Below are 24072 nucleotides of genomic sequence, written 5' to 3' on the forward strand. Positions count from 1 at the left end.
GAGTTAAGAAGGAGAATTTTCCGAAAAAGAAGAACAATTTTTTTCTCCACCTGGATTTTCATAGCCATGGCAAGAGCTCTCAAGCAGCATGAAAATCCAAACAAATACAACAACAATCCACGCATGTCTGAGCTGATTTAACTTGTCAATTTGGAGCCAACAAGAAGATAAGTCAATGGCCGATATATATATATAATAATGTAGAAGGAAAGGGAATCTCATGGCCCCCCAATGTACTGCCTAATTCTCAAAAATCAGACAACGTTGTTCGTCCATGCAAAGAGCCATCAATCGCATGTATTTAGCTTTTGGGATGAGATCGAGAATGAGGTAATACGCTAGGGGTGATAATAAGATATCCCTAAATAGGATTATGCATAGCCAGAAGGGATGCTCAATATAAAAAAATAAACATTGATTACGCTGTGCTTATAAATTCTTCTTGCTCACATGTACAAGAAATTTATGAATTGGTATTTTTTACATCTACAAGAAAATGATTGTAATTTTTAACTCTTAACTCACAATCTCAACCAATGTTACAGCAGCAAAGACAAGAAAAAGAACTCCTCCAATGTAAGCAATGGCCTGTACAAGAAATGGACTAAGTTTCCTTAGCGCATGAAATGAAGATGATAAAATTCCTCATTGCATGTTACTATATTCCTATTAGAAATCATGCTTCACTCGTCAAGAAATCATGGCAGGAAAGGAAGAAGTCCTCAGTAGAGTAGAGGCACATAGGTCCACTAGCTACTAAGATATTCCAGCTGGAGTATAGTCTTCTGTGATAAACTTTATGTGGTTGCTTAACATGCTGGTCCAACCTAGGGATCTTTTCAAGGTACAAATACCATGATATTTCTGACCTTACATTCTTGGACAAGACAATTCATGCAGACCTCCAGGCCGGATTCCATTTAGTAGGAAATGGCTCCACTAACATTCATGGCACTACACATCTTCTATCAATTAAGATAAACTGACTGGATTGGATTCCGTGTTGGACTAACTGGCCTCATTGAGTTTCAAATATTAGTTATGATTGATCAGGAATTGAATGCTGATTGCATCAACAGGTTTCAAACAAATCTTGATGGTAATATATGCAGAAAAGAGGACAATCTGGGCCACTCAACGAATCGTGCTAGGTGACATGAATTCATTCCCACTGTTGATCAAGTGGGGCATACTTGTGGGCCCCACCAGATCAATGGCAGGCACAAATCATTTCCCATCCTCAACACAAGTCAAACAATATGTGTGACTTCCATTGTTGAAGAGACAAAAGCAAGGTGCACTAAGTTGGGACTTTTGCAATTCCATGTAGCAGAGACAAGGAAAATATATTTAGAAGGATTTGCTTTGCTTATAAACGAAAGTTAAAGTTGAAATTTCAAATCTACCTTTTCTGATAAGAATGCCCCAAGTAAAGAACCTCCCAAAACTGCAATCTGCAAAAACGAAAAGGTAGATAGATGAGGCCTGGTGTTGCTTGTGAAAGGAAAAGAGAAAGATTAGTTGGATGGGGTAGAAATTTTTTTTTTTGTAACAGTTACATATAGTTGGCGTGCATGACTTTGTTTCAACATTCAAGAAATTTATGATTATACACTCGCTGCAATATTAACTTCGAATTTCAAAAGCAGATTTTCCATATCCTACAGAGAACATGGGAATAATGATACTCTGCTGCAATATTAACTTCAAATTTTGAAAGCAGAATTTTCATATTCTACAGAGAACTTGGCAATCATGATTTTGAAATAGGTTATTATTGGTGTATCAAAGTAAAGCTTAAATTTCTTTCAGATAGTAATAGCTACCAAAGTTGCAACACCATGACCAGCCAGGGCTCCACCAATGACACCAAGAGGTGAAGAAGCTGCTGCAAGTGCTGCATGAGAAGATGAAAATTCTGTTAGCAAAGCTGATCGCAGGATCACATGGGGACAAGTTATTTACTCTGTATACTGGAAATCGAGGATTCAGATGGTATACAAATATAAAATATTCCAAACTCAGTTTTCCTGGGCAAGAAGAAAAGCACTACGCATATTGAATCTCTAGGAGGAAAAAAAATTGTCCAATCTTGTTTCTCTAACAGATCACGGCAGATGAACTTTGTTATTCATGGTATTTTAGCATTTATTCTACATTACAAACATAGCCTGCCTGCTTTTTATTGAGAGACAAAAATTAGGCCATTATCATTACTCCAAGTAATTGCCTCTTAGGCTGAAAACACACAATCCAGGAGATGATTTTCATCTACAAAGTGAATAGTGCCATCCATACTCAAATGTCAATGCAAACAATGATTTTTTTTTCCTTTCATTTTTGTGGGTACGTGTTATTCTCAGACCAGCTTTGATGCCCTGAGACTAAGTCCACCTCTACAGTCTAGTCAAAGAAACATGTCAAATCGATAAGCATATCCAAAAATCTGCTTAAATAGTACAGTTCTTGATGCCTCACACAAAGCAGGGGAGAGAAACAAATCCTACAGGTAATTGTTTCCAGCAAGTGTTACAATCTGTCTGATGAGTATAAATTCTTGGCATAGTAACTCACCAACCGTCGAGAAAAATGATTTGTCACCCCATTCCGCAACAAAAACCAAGAGGAAAGTGCTGATAATGGTGTTAGCAGCAGCTAAAATCCCAGTGCCATTTCCTGATAACTCCGAAACTGCTAACTCAGCCTAGTTTAAAGCATAGGCATAACATGAGATTAAATGAATAACATAGAGAAAGAGCATCAATCTTCAATTTTAATTGCAGTTTACTAAAATTAAAAGATCACCTCCTTTTGTTCATCTTCTGCCTTTAGACCATCACTTGATGTGGCATCAATAAGTGTTGAAACCCCAAAATAGACCTGATATTTACTTGAATTAGCTTATTATATGTCTTATGAAAATAAGAGTTTGTAAGACTCGTGTGTTTTGGGGTCATTGTGGACAAACAGACTGTCTGAGCTTTGCAGTTCAGTTCTTGCTTTAGGATGAAAAGTGAAGATCAAATGTTTACCAGAAGGCAAACTGCAGCAATATCATCAACAGGCAAATCAGTCTCACCCAACCTGCATGCAAATCGATATACTATATCAGAGCAACAATTCACATATAGGTTCTAGTAAAGATAAGGTACAGAAAACCCATCGGCTGGTAGCTCATTAGTAGCACTCTTTGCAAACCAACAGGAGTTAGGTCTCAAGTTCATGTCCTAGCCTAAGCAATACATTGTTAATCTCGAAGATCTAACGGAGGGAATTAAGTTAAATATACCAAATAGGAAAACCCAATATCATTCCATGTCCTGTGGGAAAATAGAAAAAGGACTAGCACAAATGGTGCACAACCTTCTTCAGGTTTCTAATAGAAACCAAACAAGTTTTTACAAGTTCAAGCATCATTTTGTTTTTTTAACGTATCCACTCTATTTCAATATTTACTGCATCTAATAGCACTAATATTCAATACATCCATTCCATCATTCACCATAAGTCAATGAATTCTAAAAGTAAAAGAAGTTTCATAGCAATACCTGAATGGAAGGATTTCATCAACATAGTGGAAAGTTCTTCCAAGAACAACAGATATGATAGTCATCACCCTGCCATGACATATGGGATTTTCTGTAAGAAATAACAGTTCACTTCCATCTTCATTTTAACAGAAACGAGACAAATACACTATGCAATAGATGAATGATAACATGTCCTTCAAAATATAAGCTATACATGTCTGAGGTACTGACTTCAGAAGGTATGGTTTTCAGCTCAACATTTTGTACTTGAATGACAAAGGTGTGGAATTGAAGCAAGAAGGAATGGACTCCGCATACAAATTTCGAAGTACAAAGGTGTGAGCTTGAAATATAAAAAATTGCGATCTGAAAACATGGGTATAAGGTTTCACCGCATGAAGTTGAAGTCTGAAGATATGGATTCCAAAGGTCATAGTTAAAGGACTAAAGCCATGGATTTGGAGCAAAACGTTATGGATTTGAACCAACAATGTGTGGCCTTGAGCGTAAAAGTTTGAGCTTGAAGCACAAAGGTGTGAAATTAATGCATAAAGATATCAATTCGAAGAGCCGAGGAAAAGGCCTTATGAACAAAAGTAAGCACTTGAATCATAAATTTTGGAGTTGAAGCACAACCAAATAGCTCAATCGTTTGCTTACAGATGATTACTTAATCTGGAAATACATCAGAGCTATGTAAGAATTCTGGCTTCCAAGTAAAATTAATAGTTTAATGTTGTCATTTTTTAATGCATGGAAGCCTCTTTCCCAAATCAACATCAAGAAGCGCTCCGATTATCTCAACACAAAGATCAATAGCTGAATCAGATCATATAGAACATAGATTCACAAGAAATTTCACTATCACAAAGTTCAAAATGCAAAGGACATCTAAATCACCATGCTTGAGTAGAAAACATACGCAAGTGCACCAAATGTTCCTGTGAAAACAATGGGAGCAGAATTCCTAGCTGCTAAAAGTGCCTGCACAGGACATAAAACACCCACATCTTGAGCTTTGTTCTATCTTCAGCAAGGTGCTTGTTATTAATATTGGCATAGAAGCACAAAACTGGAGGTTATTTCAATCATCATGCGTCTTTTCTTTAATTTAAATTTCAATAGTAAATTGGCAAAGACACTATGGAGAACATTGGCACGGCATTTGGGATTTAAAATTAACATTGCTTGGAGGATTGGGAGGGAAGTTGCTGAAAGAGCCTTCAGGCTTAACCTCTCTTGCATGCCAAGCCACAGACTCACAGATGCAGATTTCAAACAAATATATAATAGATACACAAGCATGCATACTCATTTGGGAAAACAAAGGATTCAAATCATTCATTAGGTTGCAACTGGAAAAGAGTAGTGACAAATTTATGTTGCATACATAATGAAGTGTCACTTGGAAAATCTTAGTTACTTACAGCAATAAAAAATGTCTTATCCCCGAGTTCAGAGAAAAATATAAGCAAGAATGCCTGCAACCAAAAAAGTTGCATTGATGATATTAGTTGTTCTGATGAAAGGAAATATGAAAGACTCTTAAGCAGATGTGGAAATTTCAGTAAGACCTAATTTCTAGCTTCTAGGCATAACAAAATGTCATTTATAAAAGATACAGGGAGATTCTCCTAACTGAAGCAAAACCTGTGCTAATATCACCAAGGTCCCCTAAATAAGGAATTGATTGCAATGCAGTTGAGATATCTGTTCCAGCAACTGCTGGCCGAGAGCCTTGAAGTGTTAGATATCCAAAGATCAACAAAATCTTCAGAAAACCGCCATTTGATGGTGCAGAGGCCACCGTATGATTCTCCCTTAATGACTTTTTCTTCACTAGTGATTTAACTGAAACTGTTCCTGTGGTGTTTTGGTAATTCTTGCAACCAAGGTCCCTAAGCCCCTGTTCATAGCAGAGCATCCCCATGAAAATACAAAACAGGAGAAGAGAAACAACAAAAAAGTGAACTTTTATATCAAAATTGGTAAAATCTTTCCAAAAAAAAAAAAAAAAAATTCAAATAAAACCGTCCCACATTCAACTAAACCACTAAATGGCATTGCATTATGATACCAATAAAATAAAATTGAATTGCATTTAAGGTGTATAATATACACGCACTAAGTTTATATACAAGGAATTGTTTTTAGAAACATTACAAGGCCATCCCGATTCTTAGAATGCTTCGATAAAACAAGTCCAAATGTCTCTTCAAATGAGTTCACGCAGCATTGTCTTGAAAACCTGCACAATAGATTTTGGTCATCGAAATTTGCAAATTCAACCACTAACTGTATAGCACATCATTTCAGAATTCAGTGTTGGTTGCAGAACCTTGAAGCTTAAATAGCGAAAGAAACATAGAAAAAAGAAGAGATTGCAAATTCAAGAAGAGTTACCTGGAGAAAATAGAACTTGGGTGGTTTCCATAGGAAAACTTAGAAGAGTTGTGTTTCTTGGAGAAAGAATTCAAAGGTAGGAAGCAAAGGGTTTGTGGTTTAAGAGGTTTAGGACATGGGGGCAATGAATGTGCCATCAAACTGCTCTCTGAGAGCGTTAAGCTTGGCATCTCTCTCTGTGTCACAGTGTCACTCACCCAACTGCTTTTCCGTGGACCTTTGGTTCTCTCCGTTTTTACGAGATGATGGATAAGTTATGTGTGTTGTATAGCGCCAACACAATCTGGCCTTTTTTGTTATGACAATGAATTATAACTTGGTTTCTATATTTATTAGAATGTAATGAATTAGTCCTCTAGTTTTCAAAAGACCATATTTAACCCATGTTTTATATATAGAAGAACAACATTGGCATTTTCAGGCAATAGTTCAGTAGGGTTTTCAATTTATACAAGTTCCAAATTCAACTGCAACCTTCTATTAGTAAAAAAAAAAAAAAAAACAATCTTATGGGTTCCCAAACTATCTAAATCGAGAATTTGAAGTTTTCAGTGAGAAGATTTTGAGCGTAAGATTCAATTGACAAATGGATGATATTCTGTAGATCTAATTAATAAAATTTATATTTTGACTAAATTAAGAATAAGTTCATTGTTTGCGGATTATATTGAGGTTTCGCCTAAAATTACAACAAAACTTAAAACCCATGGAGAATTAATTGTGCACCCGCCACAATTTACTATTCTATAATTACTATTTTGCATTAAAATGAAAAACAATGGGCTTGATGTTGATGTTAGGAGAAGAATGATATTTTCAAAAGTATAGATTAATTCGGGGCAATTTGATTTTTTTTATTTCTTAAATGTACAGTATGATAACTATATTACTTTTAAAAATAAAATATTTCAAAAGATATGTAAATACTATATTGTCCTTAAACACAAAAAAATATTAAACTTGCAAAAAAAAAAACTTTATTTATCTTTTTTTTGGCTTTTTTATGTTGTCAATTTTTTGTTTATTTATTATCACTGCATTTTTTTATATATTATTTGAATTAATCAAACCTATTAAACACAATTGAGTCAATACCTTCTTTTCTTTAATATTTTTTTAAGTTGAAAAAATTTGAGTTGGCCTGTGTAGCACAGACTTAGTTTAAATCCTAAAATAGATGGATAAAAAATTTTCTTTCCTTTTTTCCATGATTAGTTGGGAATATGTTTGGTTCATGCTTTTTAGTTTTTAAAGAAATATTTAATTTGCAAACACAATATGTACCATCATAATAATATCATAGTAAAACATAAACAAAAGTGTGTAGTGATGACACATAAAAATATGGATTATTGTAATTTTTTTATTCATATATATACATTTGATTAAAAAGAATTTATCTTGTTCACAAGACTAAAAATCATAACCTCTTCTAAAGAATTTTTTTAATTCTATTATCTCTTTCAAGAGGTTAATTATCTTTCAGAGCCGTGTAATTATATATGCTTATTGTGAATAAAAATAGATTTTAAATTTATAAATGATATAGAATAGAAAGACGAAGAAAAAAATTATATCTTTATAAAGTAATTTAAAATTAAAAGGAAAATAGTATAAAATTAAAAGGAAGAACTAGAGAGCAAATAAAGAGAGAAAACAAAATATAATGAGAAGCCAAAAAATCTCTCTACACATCACCTTAAAATAACTTTTATTTATGGGCTAAAAGTGTCAAAGAACCAATTCAACCCAAAAGCTTAATCAAGTCCCATGATATGATTTATATTAATCTCTAACACATCCCCTCAAGTGAAAGCCTTTTGAGCTTGAAACTTACACATGCCCACATTACCTTGTGCTTAATTTTTATCAAATAAATGAGGATGGTGAGATTTAAACTCGTAACCGCTTGGTCATCAAGACTCTGATATCATGTCAAAAAATTATCTTAAACAAATAGTTTAAGTTGTTAGGTGAGGTTTCAGGATATGAATTATATTATTCTCTAACAAAAAGACGTATAAATAATAAATCTATATATAAATATATTTCTAAGAGACAAATAAATAAAGTATAGGGAGATGAATATCTATTTAATAATATATTCATAATAATAAACACACTAATCATGCAATTACATTAAGAAAAGAAACATACAAATACAACCATAAAATTGTCAATCGTGCCATGGCTCAATTAACACTTCTTTTACCTTAGCTGAAAAAAGCACACCCATCACAAATTAAAATTGCATCACACAAAGCAAAGCACAACAAAACCAAATTAAAACCACCGACAGAGTCCTTCGCTAAAAGCATTCGTATAATTGAACATCAACACGAAGCCGGAAGTACCGATCATCCTCGTATGCATCGGTCATCAATGTCGCTATCCCTCGAGTCATGAAGAAATCACCGGTACCGCCGACAACAGAAAGATCTCTAGTAGTCTTCATTATATCATCCGCCCCAGCAAAGTTTATAGTACCCTTAAGCTGTGTTGAGTTGAAAACAAAAGAGAAACCAAACCAAGCAGTTAAAATTTCTTTCTTGTCATACAAGTAAAGCCCTTGTGCTCGTCCGATGGGGGTGGAGCGAAGATCGCTGTCTAGAGTAATGGGGTCATCAAAAATAACCACGTCTCCAAAACGATTTGGTATAGCCAAATTGGTCTTGTTACCCCAAGCTGGTGAACCCACTATTGCTGATGTTGCATTCTTTGCGTTCTTTCCATTGTATATAATGTCATGGAAGTAGAGCACTAGCCTTCTACATGGCTTGGGTCTTCTGCTGTTTTTGCTGCTGGCAATACTGGAGCTACAAACTAGAAGGAAGAGGAGAAGAGCTAAAATGAGTTTTGTAGCTGCCATTGTTGTAGAGTGTATCAATGTGGTAATGCTGCTTTGAGGTGATGAGATTGCTGTGCTCTACTCACCTAATTTATGACTGAGATTTCACATTAGAAAATGGAGAATGAGTGGCAGTCCACATGTCTTGAAAATTAAAAAATATATCTAGTTGCTGTAATCATATATAATAGACAAACTTGTGAAGTTGTCTGTTGCGAAGTTGGACATTATGATCGTGGCACTGCAAGTGAAAGTTAAGAATGTAAGTGGTTGTCGATCGAATATCGTTGCCATATTTTTTGTGCTTATTGTAATTGAAGATTCCAACAAATGAAGTATAAAGTCCGTACCTCCAATAAGAGAGCTGGATTTACCCATTCAATGTAGCACTGCATATGTTTTGATTGATTATTCAATAGCTCCCTTCTGCCCAATCGATTCCTAGAACCAGTGTAGTCAATCAACACAGAATTCTAGCTCTGTAGTATATTGTTTCCATTGTTGTTTGTATCTGTATGTTCAGCTCGTCTCTTTGCTTAATTTTGTTTAGCAAGCTAACTATATGCTTTTATCATATAATTATGACGACTTTCTTGTAATCCAATCAACAAGTCCAAACTCCATTACTACCAAACACCCACAAGTTAAAATAAACTTCGTATCCACCCACAATCAGCACCAACAATGTTAAAATACCCATTAAGTTGATGAGAGGTGGTAAAGGGTGGCCATTTGTGGCGGAAGTAGAAAATAAAATTAAGAGGGGCAAGATTTTAATTGCTTTACTACTTAAATTAAAATTATAAATATTATTAAGGGAGGGGCTGAAAAAAAAATTCCTTGCAGGGACCGGGCCCCTGCTAGCCGCTCCCTGGCTCCGCCCCTTTGGTAAACTGCAATCTAATTTCTATTCCATTACTATCAAATTCAATACCCTTTTGTTGGAGGGGTAAGCAAAATCGCAGCAGACCTGCTGAATGTGAATCCCCCACAGAAAAAAGAACAAGGAAGAAACTGGGGAGACAGCCATTGAAGTAGAGCTCTGTTTGCCACATTCTGTCATCCTCGTACAGAGGCCACTATAATCTCTGCATTTTTTCCAAGTTTTTTTATCAGATGTCCATGAAGAATACTATGCTATTCTCTCCGATGAATGACAAAAGCTGGACTCTCAATGTAAGAGATTGATGTGGGATTCACCTACCAGTTTATGAATCTCCAACCTTGACCAAATGCAACAAAAATTTTTTTATTTTTTTTTACCATTCCGATAATCAAGAGCAACTCAATGGTCCTTGCAAGTGCACAGTCTGTCTCTGCTGCTCCAAATATGATAGCTATCATCAGTTCATCACCCAATTTCACCTCAAGGAAAAAAAAAAATAGAACAAAAAAAAAAAAGGAAAAAGAATGAGGGCCTAGGTAGCACATGAGCACTAAGCCTGGGTCTGTTCGACCCACTTGTTAAAATAAAAATAAAAGAGGAAACCTTAAAACCAACCTAGGTTGTATGCTATAAATACACTACCATACCCTAGCATTGAAACATCAACTGAAGCACCAGAATCCTAACAACAAAAAGGGAGGGGAAAGGCTGAACTAAACATCGCCGGCATCGAGATGTTTCTTATAGCACATACCAGCCGAGAAGCATCATCCAACCTAACCACATCCACCGCCACTTGTCTAGCTTGATTTCGACACCGAAACACCACCTATGCGTGGCAAGTATGGCGGAGATGCTTCTATGCACACGCCTAAAACACTACCATTTCAACAACTTTTATATGTTCTTTGTTCCATTATGTAATGCTCCGAACTTCTTGAGTAATTTTCACTGCTTCAACGGTAATTTACACGTGTAAAATGTAGTATTTTTTTATATCAAATTAATATCCCACATAGTATTATGGGCTTGTTCACTTTTACTAAAATAATTTACACATTATCTTTTAACTTATACAGAAGTCCACTTAATATTAAAATTCATTAAACCAGAAAAATAATATCAGTATCATATATGAGGTAACAATTAATGATATCTATAAAAAAATCCAAAAAAGATAACATACACAATAAACATATCAGTATTCATATATTGATTTCAATAGTTTTTTCTCAATTTTATAAACAAATACATTAATATTAACCATTGCATATACATATTTGGTGTATATGCAATAGTAGAAGCACCGGCTTGGCCCAACAAAATTATTTTGGTGTTAAAAAATTAATTCAACCCAGAAGTTTAAATCTCAAGATATAATTTATATTATTTTTTTAACATACTCCAAATAAAAACTTTTTAAACTTGAAACTTGTACATACCTATACTACCTTATGCTGTTAATTAAATTTTAATTAGAAGAGAAAATGAGGTTCGTGAAATTGAAATTTGTGATTATTTAGTTATCAAAACTCTAATATTATATTAAAAAACAATCTCAATTAAAAAACTTAAATTTTAGATATAAAACCTCAAAATATAATTTATATTATTATCTAACATTAATATTAAATGTTAACTTGGTTGTTTTTAATTCAAGTGACTACATACGGCATGTTATGTCGTTGATTTGTAAACAACTATTAGCAGATTGCAGCGAAAGGCAGCAGATGTAGGATGATATACTTTGCCAATCAAGCCTGTCAATTAGCAGTCAATAAGGAAGCAACGGTAGATCGATGTTCCCGCAAATTAGATTTGTTCAACGCCAAGTATGAAATGCTGCTCTGTCTCTTACATGGTTGCTACCGCCGCATTATTAGAAATGATCAGATGAAGCAATTAATAGTTTTTGCAAGGAAACAGAAACAGACCAGCAGCAAATGCAATTTTCTTGAGGTAAAATCACTGAGATACAGTTACAACCCCTTCTCTGGAACACCATGCTTCAATCAATCTCAAGAGTTTATTGTGAAACTTATGAAAGGCTTAAATTGCATATAATCGATAATTTATACTAGATAAACGCCTTCAAGAGCTGGTTTAGAAGGAAATTAAGGGGAGAGAAGTAAACAGCTATAGCAAGCCAGGAAAGCAAGGAGCAAACCAAGTCTAAGACAAGGAACAGCCTCCACAAGTTATAATACGTGAAGCGTAAACTCCGATATTTATTTTGAAAACAAAGATTATTATAGTAATACTCACGAAACCCGAATCCGCCCAGCTCAAGGCACAACCTTATAAGCTCTCATCTTGTGTATCCAAGAAACAAATGATTTCTTGGAATTCCGAAATCCCAAAAATCCATGTTCCTTAGCCTTGTTCATACTCGTGACACAACCCGGTCCACTGAACATCAAATCTCCAAACCACCATCCCCCAACTTGTTCCAGCTTGTTAGCCAGTAGCTGATTCTTCTTCACAATTTCCTCCCACACTGGTCCCTTGTCTTTCATCTTCTCCGCAAAAGTTACACTACTCTCCCCTTCCACAAATCCATACTTTTCAATCCCAAACTCTTGCGCTAAAACCGTCCACAGATGCTTCCATTTGAATATATCTCCGTTGTGAATATTAAAAGCTTCATTTTTTGCTTTAGGCTCCACACACGCCCAAATTTCATGCTCTGCGATCAAATTCGCGTCTGAAGCAATTGCATAACTATTCCACGCCTCTTTCGTTCCAGGAAAGATTAGCGGAGCTCCCTCGTGCTTGCATATTGCAGCGTAAACAGAAATAGTCACAATCATGTTCATCAAGCTATGAGGCGAAAACCCAAAGATAACATCAGGCCGGTGAACAGACCAAGTCACTCCTTCTTTCTTTGCCACTTCCTCGTACATAACATCTTCCAACGTGTAATAAAAATTGGGAAAATCATTTAGTCTGGGCAAGTCTTCCGTGAAAGGTGGATCATGAGCTTCAATCTTGCCTAACAACTCAAAAGGACCAAGATAGTGCTTCCCTCCGGTTTGGAGGCAGACATGACGAAGATTGGGAGCATTAGGTATCACAGCCTGGAGAACGTTACGGAACATGAGGCCGTTAATCTCACAGTTCTCGACCTCCGTGTCTTTGCTGGCCCAGGTAACATAGAAGATGTGGGTCACATCAGTGAGTTTAGAAAGCTTGGATTGGGTCTGGGCTGTATCAGCAATGTCGCACTGAATGTACTCCACTGGGTGATCCTGGTTCCAGTTGGGCCGGGAACGACGAGCCACGCCGTGGACTTTCCATGGGCCACCAGGTGTGTCGGAGAGTGGGAGGATCTCCGCCAAACTGTTGCCGACAATCCCGGTAACTCCTATAATCAAGGCTACGCTTTGGCAGCCTCGTGTTGCTTCATCTTCTTTCTGCAGATTGAATAAAAATATTTTGAATGATATAAACTTCATTGATAAAAATAAATGTATATGTATGGGTGTATAATTCTTACCTTGGCAGCGTCAGTTGCACCAGACCACCAGCACCAGCTCATTTTTTGTTTTTGTTTTATCGGATTTGGATGAGAAAGGAAACGATGATGGTCTCCATAAATAAACCACTAAATAGACGAATCAGTGGTAGCGCGAGAGACCGCGGCCCCCGCCAAAGATATTTTGAATATTTATTACCATGTATAAAGTATAAACTCCTATTTAAAAAAAAAAAAAAAAACCCTAAAAATTTGGATTTAACGTGACGGTACAAAAATGCGGAAATAAAACAAGAAACAAACATTCAAGTAGGATATTATAGAATGCAGCTAAGCCACCTCTTTTGGTATTATATTCTAAACAGGGATCGAATAAATGTTTATTTTTTTTAAAATTTTGAATTGTTTTGATGTATAAATATTAAAAATAATTTTTAAAAAATAAAAAAAATATTATTTTTATATATTTATAAAAAAAACATTTTAAAAAATAATTATTACTGTATTCTCAAACACTTTAATATCAGAGACGGCTTCCACAAGATAAATCAAATATTAACACTTACGAATAAACGAAGTAAAAAAAAATTAAGAGGCAAACAATTTTATAGGCTTTAACAAAAGAATTTCAAAAGAAGAATATAAAGAAATAGATTATTGGTTGATATGTACAAAAATCTCATACATCAATTATTGAAACGGAAAAGAAAATATCTCTTCTGCGTTTTGTCTTAATTCTTTTCTTATAATATATAGTTTTTATTTTTTAAAATTTATTTTTGATAATAGTATATTAAAATAATTTACAAATATTAGAATAAAATTAATTTAAAACAAAAAAAATAAAATAATAATTCAACCACAATGCTAAATAAGCCATGTGTACGTGCATAATTGTGATCTTTGCAAGTTGCAAGTGGATAGGCCATTGAAAGCAACTTGGTTGCTTCCTGCTGAGAGGTTAGAACATTTTTTAAAAAACATAAAAAATATCTAAGTTGTGAAGAATCTTTTGATAATATTATTAAATAAAATTCAACAGATTAAATTAAAAAAAATTAATTTGATTTTATGCTTTTTAAAATTATTTTTATTTAATAATATATAAAAAAACAAATACTTGCAAATTTCGGAACATTTTGTAAATTACAAGTATTCTTTCCTAAACAAAAACCCATTGTAGTCTTAAAATCAATTTTAAAATAAAACATTTAAACAAAATCATAATATTTTGTATATGGTGGAATAAAAATATATTAATAAATATGATAATATTATAATTACGCTATAGAAGGGTTTGATTGAAAGAAAAAAAGTTTTTTAAAAAATAAATCTACAAGTTCACTGTTCATATGAATAATGAATCAATTGGATCAACCCTACTTCTTTTAGGTTTTAGTATTAGCTAGATGGTCTGCGCTACATCACGGGTTGAATTATTATCATTTTTTTTGCAAATTTTAAAAAAGAATGTTAATGCGATACTAGCATTTTAAAACAAACAAGAAAAATCTAAGATGTAGGCAAGTAAAAGAGATTGCACGTAATATTAGAGCAGCAACCCAAAAAGCAAATAAAACAAAACACCATGAAGCAAACATCTCATACTCATACTCATACTTAATTAATTAATTTAATTTAATTAAAAAACAAAATTCCTTTTAAAAAACTAAATTCAACAAAGGCCAGAAAAAACTTGAGGCAACCTGTGTTATTTTCAAAACAATTGAGAGATCCCATAGAAAGTGAATAAAAACAACAACAAAATAATGTAGGATAAAATTGAAAAAAATAAACTTAAAAAAAGAAAAAAATCAAGCAGACCCGGGTGAACCGTTAAAACCTGAATTAATCTCTCAAACTTGAAATTCATTAAATTTTAATTTTAGTCTCAACTTAGAAGCTCAACACTTAACCAATTGAATGTTGAAGGATGAAATAAATTAATTTAATTAAAAAAATTCCTTTTAAAAAAGCTGAATTTTACAAAGATAAAAAAACTGAGTCCACCCATGTTATTTAAAAAAAAAAAACTGAAAAACCTCATTGAATGAGAAGAAAACAAAAAATAAATGTTGGAGGATAAAACCTAAAAAAAAAAAAAACTATTGAATTGATATAATTCTTTTACAATAATAAAAATATATATCTATCCTTTATATATATATATATATATATATATATATAATAATAAGAAGAAAAAAAAAATATCTAATTATTTTCAGTGAAAAAACTCCATGCCGACTAATCTACAAAAGATATTGAGGTGACTTGTTTAGAAGTGATAATTGAACCCAACATATTTTGGCATTTGACACCAAGTTATTATCATCATTGGTGCTAGGATTTGTGGATAGAATAAAAAAGGTATATTTAATCATTTTTCCTGGCCTTTTCCAATTTTTCTCACATGCATGAATCACGGGCATATGCATCTCGTACAAAAGAGAAAAACAACGTGGGACCTGCAATTTCTATATCTTATATAACTATTTATATTTATTTCAGTTTGAATATATCTTATATAACTTAACTCCTAAACTCTATTATCAAATTTAAAACTGTCTGTAACATTTTTTTTTATCTAATACAAAAGAAATCCTAATTAATCTAACTAAAAATTTTCAAACAATTCCTAAATATTTAAAGTTGTACAAAAAAAGTATTAAATTTGTTCATCCTTTCCCTACACCTTTTTTTTTCATTAACCATGGTATTTATTTGACATGGAAGTTGATGGATAGAAAACATCATCATATATATCATATGTTATTAATCAATATTTAAATGAAAAATGACATGATTGTATTTTTTTCACTTAAAAATACATCAAAATAACATATGTATGTTTGAGATTATTCATGCATTTTTGTGATGAGTCGGTACGAGCATCTTCAATTTTTTACTATTGTTAATGTCATGTTGAGCTTCATAGGCATAGTGTTAATGTCATGTTGAGCTTCATAGGCATTCCTATTCCTTTAGATACGTCAAGATCTAAATAAAAATATCAGATGGATATGAATTTTATTTATTCCTTAGAAGATACATGAATAATCTCTGTGGTCCATTAATTCCAATTTTAGATTTGTATTTCTCACGAGCCTAACTTAATATATTAAATAAGGATCCAGTCTATAAAATATAACTACGAGGTGAATTTTTGAAAGTGTTAGAGATATTCAGGAAGTGTTTAGTATTTTGATTGCTTTTATTTTTTATCCAATAATAAAAAAAAATACTTGGTTAATCAAATAACTTCTACATCTTGCATTGAGCCCCACACAAATTGAGTTTGAAATCTTGATTTTATAGAAGTTAAAATAATTTTTTTTATTTATAAAGACATGCTTTTCATTTATTTTACTTGTAAAAATCAATTTCGTATTAATTTTAATCTAATATATATTTTTTAAATTTATTTTTTTAAAATCATAATTAAAATTATTTTTTAAAATAACCACGTCATATATAACAATGCAAAACACATCTGCATGGTTCAGCCGTCACTTTAGAATTGCTAAAATACAACGAGCAGATAATGACACTAATTGCAAACACGAATAGTCGTTGCAGACATTGTACATTTGCATTATTTTATAGTTTGTTTTGCGACAGCTATCTGAGTGAATCAAAAATATATTATTTTTTTATTTATAAATATTTTAAAATAATTTTTTTTTAATATTAATACATCAAAATAATCTAAAATCTTAAAACAAAAAAATTCAAATTAAAAAAATATATAATTTCAAATGCATTCCCAAACAGTCTATGATACTTAAAAAGCAATTTTGAAGTTTCATTAAAGGATGGTTGTCGTTAATCATGTCCTTTAAGGATAAACGTTGCAACTTGCAAGTAGCTTAACTTTATCCACGAAGATTGAGGGGTTGAGTCCCCCTTCTAGGTGGACGGTGGACCTTCAGTAAGCAAAATCACCACCATCATTTTTCACTTTTTTAGCCTTCAGAGAAAAGCTGAGTTTTAAAGTTCAGTTTAGGGAGAGAGAGAGGGAGTTTGCTTGATGTAACACTCGCAGTCTTCACGGCCAATTTTTACTTGTCAGGTTACCACATTATCTCTATCTTATCTACTTCCCTCAAATTTGGTGACTCAACTCTTTCCTCGTAAATTGTAATTTAATCCCTGTAGTTTAATAAAACAAAATAATCTGTTCCTCACAGTTTGAGAGATTACTGGTAAGTTGCTCGCGCGATGTTGTAGAGATCCTTATAGCATGAAGTATTGCCTAACGATCCATTGACGAAATCCTAGAGATATAGTGATGTTGTAACGTGGCACAGCTAGGGTTTTGGTAAACATTTCAGCACAGTTTAGAGACTTGATTTGTAAAATAAAATTCAATTTCGGTATCCTAAAGTGTAAAATAAGCAAATAGATAAATTGGTTGTATACTTGTAACCAAAATACCCTCATTTTTTCTATATTTCTTCTTTCTTTTGAGATAGAAAATGACTTGAGCTTAATAATTAGAGAAAAGAGATGCTTATAATTATAAATGTTTTCTTCAATCGAAAAGTCTTTTATTTTAGACATAGATGTTAATTTTTTCACGAAAAACTTAATTGACAACTCTTCTATTTTTAGATATGGACATTGAATTTTTAAAATGATATAATCAATGAGACTTCTATTTTAGGGATGAACGTCAAATTTCTTGAATGCCCTAATTGACAAGTCTCTTTGTTTTAGGGATGAAATTCATATTTTTCGTGGATATCCTAATCTATAAGTCTCCTATTTTTAGAGATGGACGTTAACTTTTTTGTGAATAGCCTAGTTGACGTGTCTTCTATTTTTAGGAACCAAGAATGAATTTGTTGTAAATAAAGCTTAAGAAACAATTAGGATAATTGATGGCATGAAAATGAATTTAAAAGAAAACACATAGTAATTGTGACTTTTTGTTTAAAAGAATGTGATAAGGGTGATGTCTATCTTCCCTTATGTATAATTAATCATTTACTTGAATCTTTAGAACTAGTGCATAATTTAGGATTTCTAGTTTTCTTTGATTATTATGTTTTTTCAATTTCCCCTTTAATTTTGGAGATCCTGATTTATGTCGGGCAGTGATAGATAATATAAACAAAATTCTTCTTGGTTTGAATTGCTATAATTCCTTTTTTCATAACAAAAGCTTAACTCATTACCAAACTTTATAAATCTTGATAAGATTTATCTAAATGAGGAAAGATTGACTTATCTTCACTTATATGATTGCTACAACTAGTGTCTAGGTACTATAAATTTTGATGATTTCTCTTGTTCATTTGACAAATCATTAATAAAGACATTTCATCTTTCTTTTCTCTAAAACTAGATTTTTCACTGCCATTTCTATTCAAATTAATTTGACATTTTGATTTGTAATGTCCATACCTATATCTATGATAGTTGAAGCATTCTATTTTTTATTTGTCCATTGACTTTGGTTTATAAAAGGTTTAAGTATTATTATATCATATCCTATTTCCTTTTCTTTTTTTTAAGAATTAAAAGACTAATCATCTCTAAATTTTTTATGTGAAAATCTTTCATTATAGATGCTTATACTCCTTCCTCTTTCTTGACCACCTCTATGTTTGATAATAAAAAAAAAAACAAAAATAACATATTAAATTGTTTGATAATGAACTGTTATTTCTGTACTATTAGTAAAATTATTTAAATTAAAATTACTAGTAAAGTAGATAACTTAAACTAAAGATTTGTTTTTAGAAAAATAAGCATTTTATTTAAGAAACTAAATGAATTACTTCAAAATTAATTTTTTTAAACATTAATCAAAATAATATATAGTTTTCTTTAGTAATAAAAGTACTATAAATAATTTAATTAAAATCCATATAAGCCGAGTTCTAATATATTTCGCAGGTCACCAAAAGTCAGTATTCATACATGGAGTAGGAATTTTAATTTTAAAAGAGACCATTTCCAAAAAAAATATAAAAAAAATTCAACTGGCTTGAGTTTGCGCCGAGTCATACTTCTAAGCCATTTTAAAAGTATGATTCCCTTGTAAATCTGCGGACACAAAAAATAAACTTCTACTACCTAGAATATCTGCGAATCAATTTTCAAAACATATTCTTATTCAATTTTATATATAGGACTTAAAATAAATATATGTAAGAATTTAAATAATTTGAATTATGAAAAAAAAATAGTTAAGATTCTCTATTCTTACTTATGTATTTATTTTTTGTCTGATAAAAACATGTCTTTTTATTAGCAAGATGGTTTTTTAAAACAAAAACTTAAGCCAATTAAAATCAATATTCGAAAGAATTCAAATTATTTAAATTCAGGAGTAAAACAATATTTCTTAGTCATAACTCCATTTCTTTATTGATGTAATATTTTTGTTATTCATGTGTATTTGAATTAATGAATTGAGTAGACAAATACTTAATGATTAAAAAACAAGATTAAATAAATAAAAATAGTATTTTTGTATTAATTGGCTCTATTAGTTAATAATTGACTAAAGATGGTATGGTCTATTATTAGACCCTATCTTTCATAATTACATCTCATTTTATAAATCACAAAACTAAATAAATATACTTATTATTTTCTAAATAACCTATGATGAAATGGTTTAAAATCAGACCCTATTTTTTGGATTTTATTTAGTTGTTTGACCACGATCTTATATTAAATGATTGTATTATATGGTCCGGATATATATAATTTGCTGTGACTGATTTTTCTTTTAAGACATGACCCATCAAAACAATTTAAATCCAAACTCAAATACCAAGTTGAAATAACAAGTAAAAATATGTATTTAGTTTAGAGATTGACTCTAGCTATCGTACCGGTGGCTTTGACAAATGAACAAAGTGTTTAATTAAGGGTGGTCCATAGAGGACTCCGACTCAAATTTTTGTCTACCAAATGTTGGATGAGAACTTGACGGCTTTTAAAGCTGGAAAGTTCCTTCTCTTGACTTTATAATCTCATACTTGAAAAAGTTAAGTGCACCAATGTAGCTTAAATTAATTCATAAATGGTTTTTATATTACTCTCTAATTGTTTCCCTCGATGAAAAGCCTCTTAATTAAACAAAACGAGGGTATGAAATTTAAGTTCCAACTATTCATCTTTTTTGAGCTTAATGGTTTTTGTTTCCCTCTTTCAACATGAAGAGCCATTGAGTGCCTCAGCGCTACGAAGCAGTGAAGATGAAATTAAGTAAAAAAACGCAAGGATAACACTTAAATATATGATGTTTTATTCGATGAAAAGGGACTACAACGAGCGCATACCCCAAGTTTCCACTCAATAATTAACTCCATCTTTAATAAAGACTACAACGAGCGCATACCCCAAGTTTCCACTCAATAATTAACTCCATCTTTAATAAAGCATACATGTGTTGCTCTTTACCAACATTCATAGAATTTGATATCAACGTGGAGTCTGAAATACACATCACCTTCAAATGCATCAGTGCCTATAGTTGCAATTCCCCTGTGCATAAAAAAATCCCCAGTGCCTCCAACTACAGATATATCTCTACTCTTCACCAAAATTGGGTCGGCTCCAATGAAACTTATGGTCCCTTGGTGTTGTGTGCTATTAAGAGCAAATGTAAAGCTGAGCCAAGAAGTGAAGGTGTTCTTGGTATCATAGATATACATGCCTTGCGCCCTACCAACTGGTGGTGAATGAAGATTGTTGTCAAGGGTAATGGGATCATCGAAAACTATAATGTTGCCAAAATGGTTCTGCCCTGCTAAGATGGTTAAGTTAGCCCCTTCCGGTGCTGCCACAATTGCCGATGTTGCATTGGCAGCATTCTTGCCGTTGTAAAGAATGTCATGGAAGTAGAGGACAAACTCCTTGCATGGTTTGTACTGCTTCTTCTTGCCTGGGTAGGCTGAAGATACAGCAAGAAACATAAAGAAACAAAGAAGAATACAGCTTGCTCTCATTTTTATTTGTTTTTGCTAGTGACAATCTAGAGGCAAATGAAGCACCAAGAGCAAAGAAAAAGATTTGGATGATTGAGCTAGTAGTGAGTACTTAGCTCTATGCTTCATCTCCTTATATAAGGGCAACATTTTGGATCTTTCGAGGAAGCTGGTCAATTGAAAAACGAGGGCCAATCGAATTTTGTTAATATACGGTCAGTTGAATTTTATTTTTATTTTTATTTTTAATTATATGAAATGGATTTGTCTATACAGTACTTTGCTACCTACTACACATCATTTTTATCAAAATAAGAAAAAGAAATTCCGAAGATTTTTCTCCTGGACACTCACTTCCATTACCACCATGGCCCAGGAAGGCAACAACATTGACATTGCAAGTTGAATGAGATGGCTATAGAAAATCAAAGGGCATGAATAATCATACATTTCGCTCACAGTGATCAAATTATCTTGTTAAATAATAAATAGTATTGAATTTAGAACTTCGTCGATTCCACAGGAGGGAGGTGGCTATCCACCTTCTACTCGAAGGTACTTCAGGATTCTTCGATTACGTACCGTCGGTAGTTCATTAATTTTAAGATTCTCGTACTCAAATTAGCTTCGATTGAACTAAGGTAGAAAATGGATTGCCTCTCTTGTAAATCCCAGTAATTGGCTTGGAATGTTTGAGCATTACTAAAAGACATGTTCAGCTTATTCCTCTGTCCCTCTAACAGGTTAAAGAGGACACAACACTTGCATAGTGGGAAGGTGGGCATAACCATCAATCAAGACTATCATTCATTTTACAGCTAATTAATTAATTAATTAATCGAGCAAGCAGCCTGGGAAAAATCATGACTTGCAAACCAATAAAAGAATCTTCACCGACTATAATAAAGAAACCAGATTCCTTCTTTAGAAGTTTTTTTTTTTGCTCTTAGCTACTGATAATCGACAAAAATAGCATATGTAATCCGGTCACAATTTGTACAAATATTTAAGGATTTTTCATAAACAAAGTAATACTTTAATTTTTTGGAAGATGAAGTCAGAAAAATCAAAATCAAGATTATTTTTGTTCAAATGAAATATTTCTTCTCATGAAAAGACTAAAAAACTAGCTTTTCAAGTTTTTATATTTGGACCGAGTTTATAAAATATATTTTATAGATTCTACTTAGTTTTTCTTTCCAACTTTTTTAATGTTTTTAAAATGATGAAACAATATGAGAAATGAACTTTTTTATATATACAAACACCTTTTAGCAATGTAAAATACTAAAATTATTTTCATATTTAGTTAATATTATAAATCTTATTTTTCAATTAACATAAAGATTTTCTTTTTTTTCAATTAACAATATAAATTTTTTCATGATAATTTTTAATTTGAATGAAATAAAATTAATATTCTATAATTAGATTATCACAAATATAAAATATTAAAATAACTTTTAAATTATAGTTTTAATTTTTTTATGAAAAATAAGTTATAATCTTAATATATTTTTTTATTAAAAAATCGTATTCATTCTCAATAAAAATATTAGAAAGGATTTTTTTAATAAAAAAATCTAGAAATTAAAAAAAAAAAGAGTTTATGTTAATGAATAGATTTTACTCTTGTAAAAGATGGGAAGCTGTACTTTAAAACAATTCACGTGTTTAGGCTGGGGGCCATGGTTGGATCACATGAGCTGGAGGGAGTGTTTGTAAGCAAGTTTTAATTTATTTTTTATTATTTTATTATTTTTTTATTATTTTCATATTATTTTTATATGCTATATTAAAAATAAATTTTAAAAAATAAATTTAAATTTCAGGTGCCGTGTTTTTTTGACTTGTTGGATAAAATCGGGCACGTGATAAATAATTAAGATAGCAATGATGATAATTTAGGTTTTAGGTTTGATAGCCAAGGGCAGTCCACAGTACTTCATAGAAAAAGGTTATATAACGGCATGATTTGAGTTTTTATTTTTTCATCATAATTATTAATTTGAATGAAATAAAATTAATATTCTATTAAAAAATATAAAATATTAAAATAATAATTATAAATTATGGTTTTAAATTTTTTATGAAAAATAAGTTGTAATTTTATTATATTTTTTTTATGAAAAACTTATATTCGTGCTCAATAAAAATATTAGAAAAGGTCTTTTTTTAAAAAAAGTACAAAAAATGTTTATGTTAATGAATAGATTTTACTCGCAAAAGCTGGGAAGCTTTACTTAAAAACAATTCATATGTATAGGCTGGGTGCTGTGGTTGGATCGCATGGTTAAGGAGTGTTTGAAAGTGAGTTTTAATGTTTTTTTATATATATTTAAATTTTTTTAAAATAGTTTTTTTAATATTTTTTTGATGTGTTGATATAAAAAAATTAAAAATTAAAAAATATTTTTTAAATAAAAAACATTTTAAAAAAATATTCTCTGAAGTATCATGGATTTTCTGGTGCCGTGTTTTTTTTTTACTTGATGGATAAAATGAGGTATGTGATAAATAATTAAGAAAACCATGGTGACAGTGTAGGTTTGATAGCCAGAAGGGCAGTCCACGGTACCACACAGAAAAAGGCTATCATAAACGCATGCTTTGAGGTTTTTTTTCTTCTTTTTAAAAGAAGCCTAATAGAAAAAAATAGAAGAAATAATATAGTTCAAATCTTATTTTAAAAAATAACATAGTTTATCCAATTATGTGAAAAAAACATCAATCGAGAAATCCACTCACTCTCTGCATAATGTTCTGCAGGTGAGAATAATATTTGGTAAAATCAGCATCAACTTGAGGAGAAATGTGTCAGCCAACTCAATCCGCATAGCTTATTAATAAACTCAATGCTCAAAACAAAGCCATGTTCTTGAATCAAAATCAACATCCACCAGTGGCTATTAAACAGAAAATATGCACTTAATGTGGTCCTATGTTTGACTATTTTATGAAGCCCTTATGTGTTTAATAATCAA

General features: G+C 31.8%; 4 protein-coding genes across 4 annotated transcripts; all 4 read right to left on the minus strand.

Annotated features, from left to right (window-relative positions):
- Positions 1 to 400: 400 nt before the first annotated feature.
- Positions 401 to 6196, minus strand: LOC7458210 (protein PAM71, chloroplastic). The gene is made up of 12 exons (XM_024596945.2): positions 5934 to 6196; positions 5694 to 5778; positions 5170 to 5436; positions 4958 to 5011; positions 4453 to 4514; positions 3549 to 3617; positions 3033 to 3084; positions 2806 to 2880; positions 2575 to 2704; positions 1827 to 1897; positions 1407 to 1454; positions 401 to 588 (listed from the first exon to the last, which is right to left on the minus strand). Exons 1-12 carry the CDS (start codon positions 6101 to 6103, stop codon positions 517 to 519), a joined length of 1155 nt encoding a protein of 384 aa, XP_024452713.2. The 5' UTR covers positions 6104 to 6196; the 3' UTR covers positions 401 to 516.
- A 1811-nt stretch (positions 6197 to 8007) lies between these two features.
- LOC7458211 (disease resistance response protein 206) lies at positions 8008 to 8894 on the minus strand. The gene has a single exon (XM_002304496.4). It carries the CDS (start codon positions 8800 to 8802, stop codon positions 8242 to 8244), a length of 561 nt encoding a protein of 186 aa, XP_002304532.1. The 5' UTR covers positions 8803 to 8894; the 3' UTR covers positions 8008 to 8241.
- A 2780-nt stretch (positions 8895 to 11674) lies between these two features.
- On the minus strand, positions 11675 to 13309 carry LOC7497815 ((S)-8-oxocitronellyl enol synthase CYC2). The gene is made up of 2 exons (XM_002304497.4): positions 13164 to 13309; positions 11675 to 13080 (listed from the first exon to the last, which is right to left on the minus strand). The coding sequence occupies exons 1-2, from the start codon at positions 13203 to 13205 to the stop codon at positions 11953 to 11955; spliced, it is 1170 nt and encodes a 389-aa protein (XP_002304533.1). The 5' UTR covers positions 13206 to 13309; the 3' UTR covers positions 11675 to 11952.
- A 7074-nt stretch (positions 13310 to 20383) lies between these two features.
- On the minus strand, positions 20384 to 21213 carry LOC7458213 (disease resistance response protein 206). The gene has a single exon (XM_052451154.1). The coding sequence runs from the start codon at positions 21107 to 21109 to the stop codon at positions 20558 to 20560; it is 552 nt and encodes a 183-aa protein (XP_052307114.1). The 5' UTR covers positions 21110 to 21213; the 3' UTR covers positions 20384 to 20557.
- Between the last annotated feature and the right edge of the window lie 2859 nt (positions 21214 to 24072).

The sequence above is a fragment of the Populus trichocarpa genome, chromosome 3 (assembly GCF_000002775.5).
Source record: "Populus trichocarpa isolate Nisqually-1 chromosome 3, P.trichocarpa_v4.1, whole genome shotgun sequence".
Lineage (NCBI taxonomy): Eukaryota > Viridiplantae > Streptophyta > Magnoliopsida > Malpighiales > Salicaceae > Populus > Populus trichocarpa.

What these genes read in the sequence shown, in the direction of transcription:
- LOC7458211 (XM_002304496.4), bottom strand. Translation starts at nt 8,802, where the DNA reads ATGGCAGCTACAAAACTCATTTTAGCTCTTCTCCTCTTCCTTCTAGTT.
- LOC7497815 (XM_002304497.4), bottom strand. Translation starts at nt 13,205, where the DNA reads ATGAGCTGGTGCTGGTGGTCTGGTGCAACTGACGCTGCCAAG. An exon ending in GTGCAACTGACGCTGCCAAG is followed by an intron (nt 13,081 to 13,163) that starts GTAAGAATTATA and finishes TTCAATCTGCAG; the next exon opens with AAAGAAGATGAAGCAACACG.
- LOC7458213 (XM_052451154.1), bottom strand. Translation starts at nt 21,109, where the DNA reads ATGAGAGCAAGCTGTATTCTTCTTTGTTTCTTTATGTTTCTTGCTGTA.
- LOC7458210 (XM_024596945.2), bottom strand. Translation starts at nt 6,103, where the DNA reads ATGCCAAGCTTAACGCTCTCAGAGAGCAGTTTGATGGCACATTCATTG. An exon ending in TTAGCACAGGTTTTGCTTCA is followed by an intron (nt 5,012 to 5,169) that starts GTTAGGAGAATC and finishes TTTTGGTTGCAG; the next exon opens with GCATTCTTGCTTATATTTTT. An exon ending in ATAAGACATTTTTTATTGCT is followed by an intron (nt 4,515 to 4,957) that starts GTAAGTAACTAA and finishes TGTCCTGTGCAG; the next exon opens with GCACTTTTAGCAGCTAGGAA.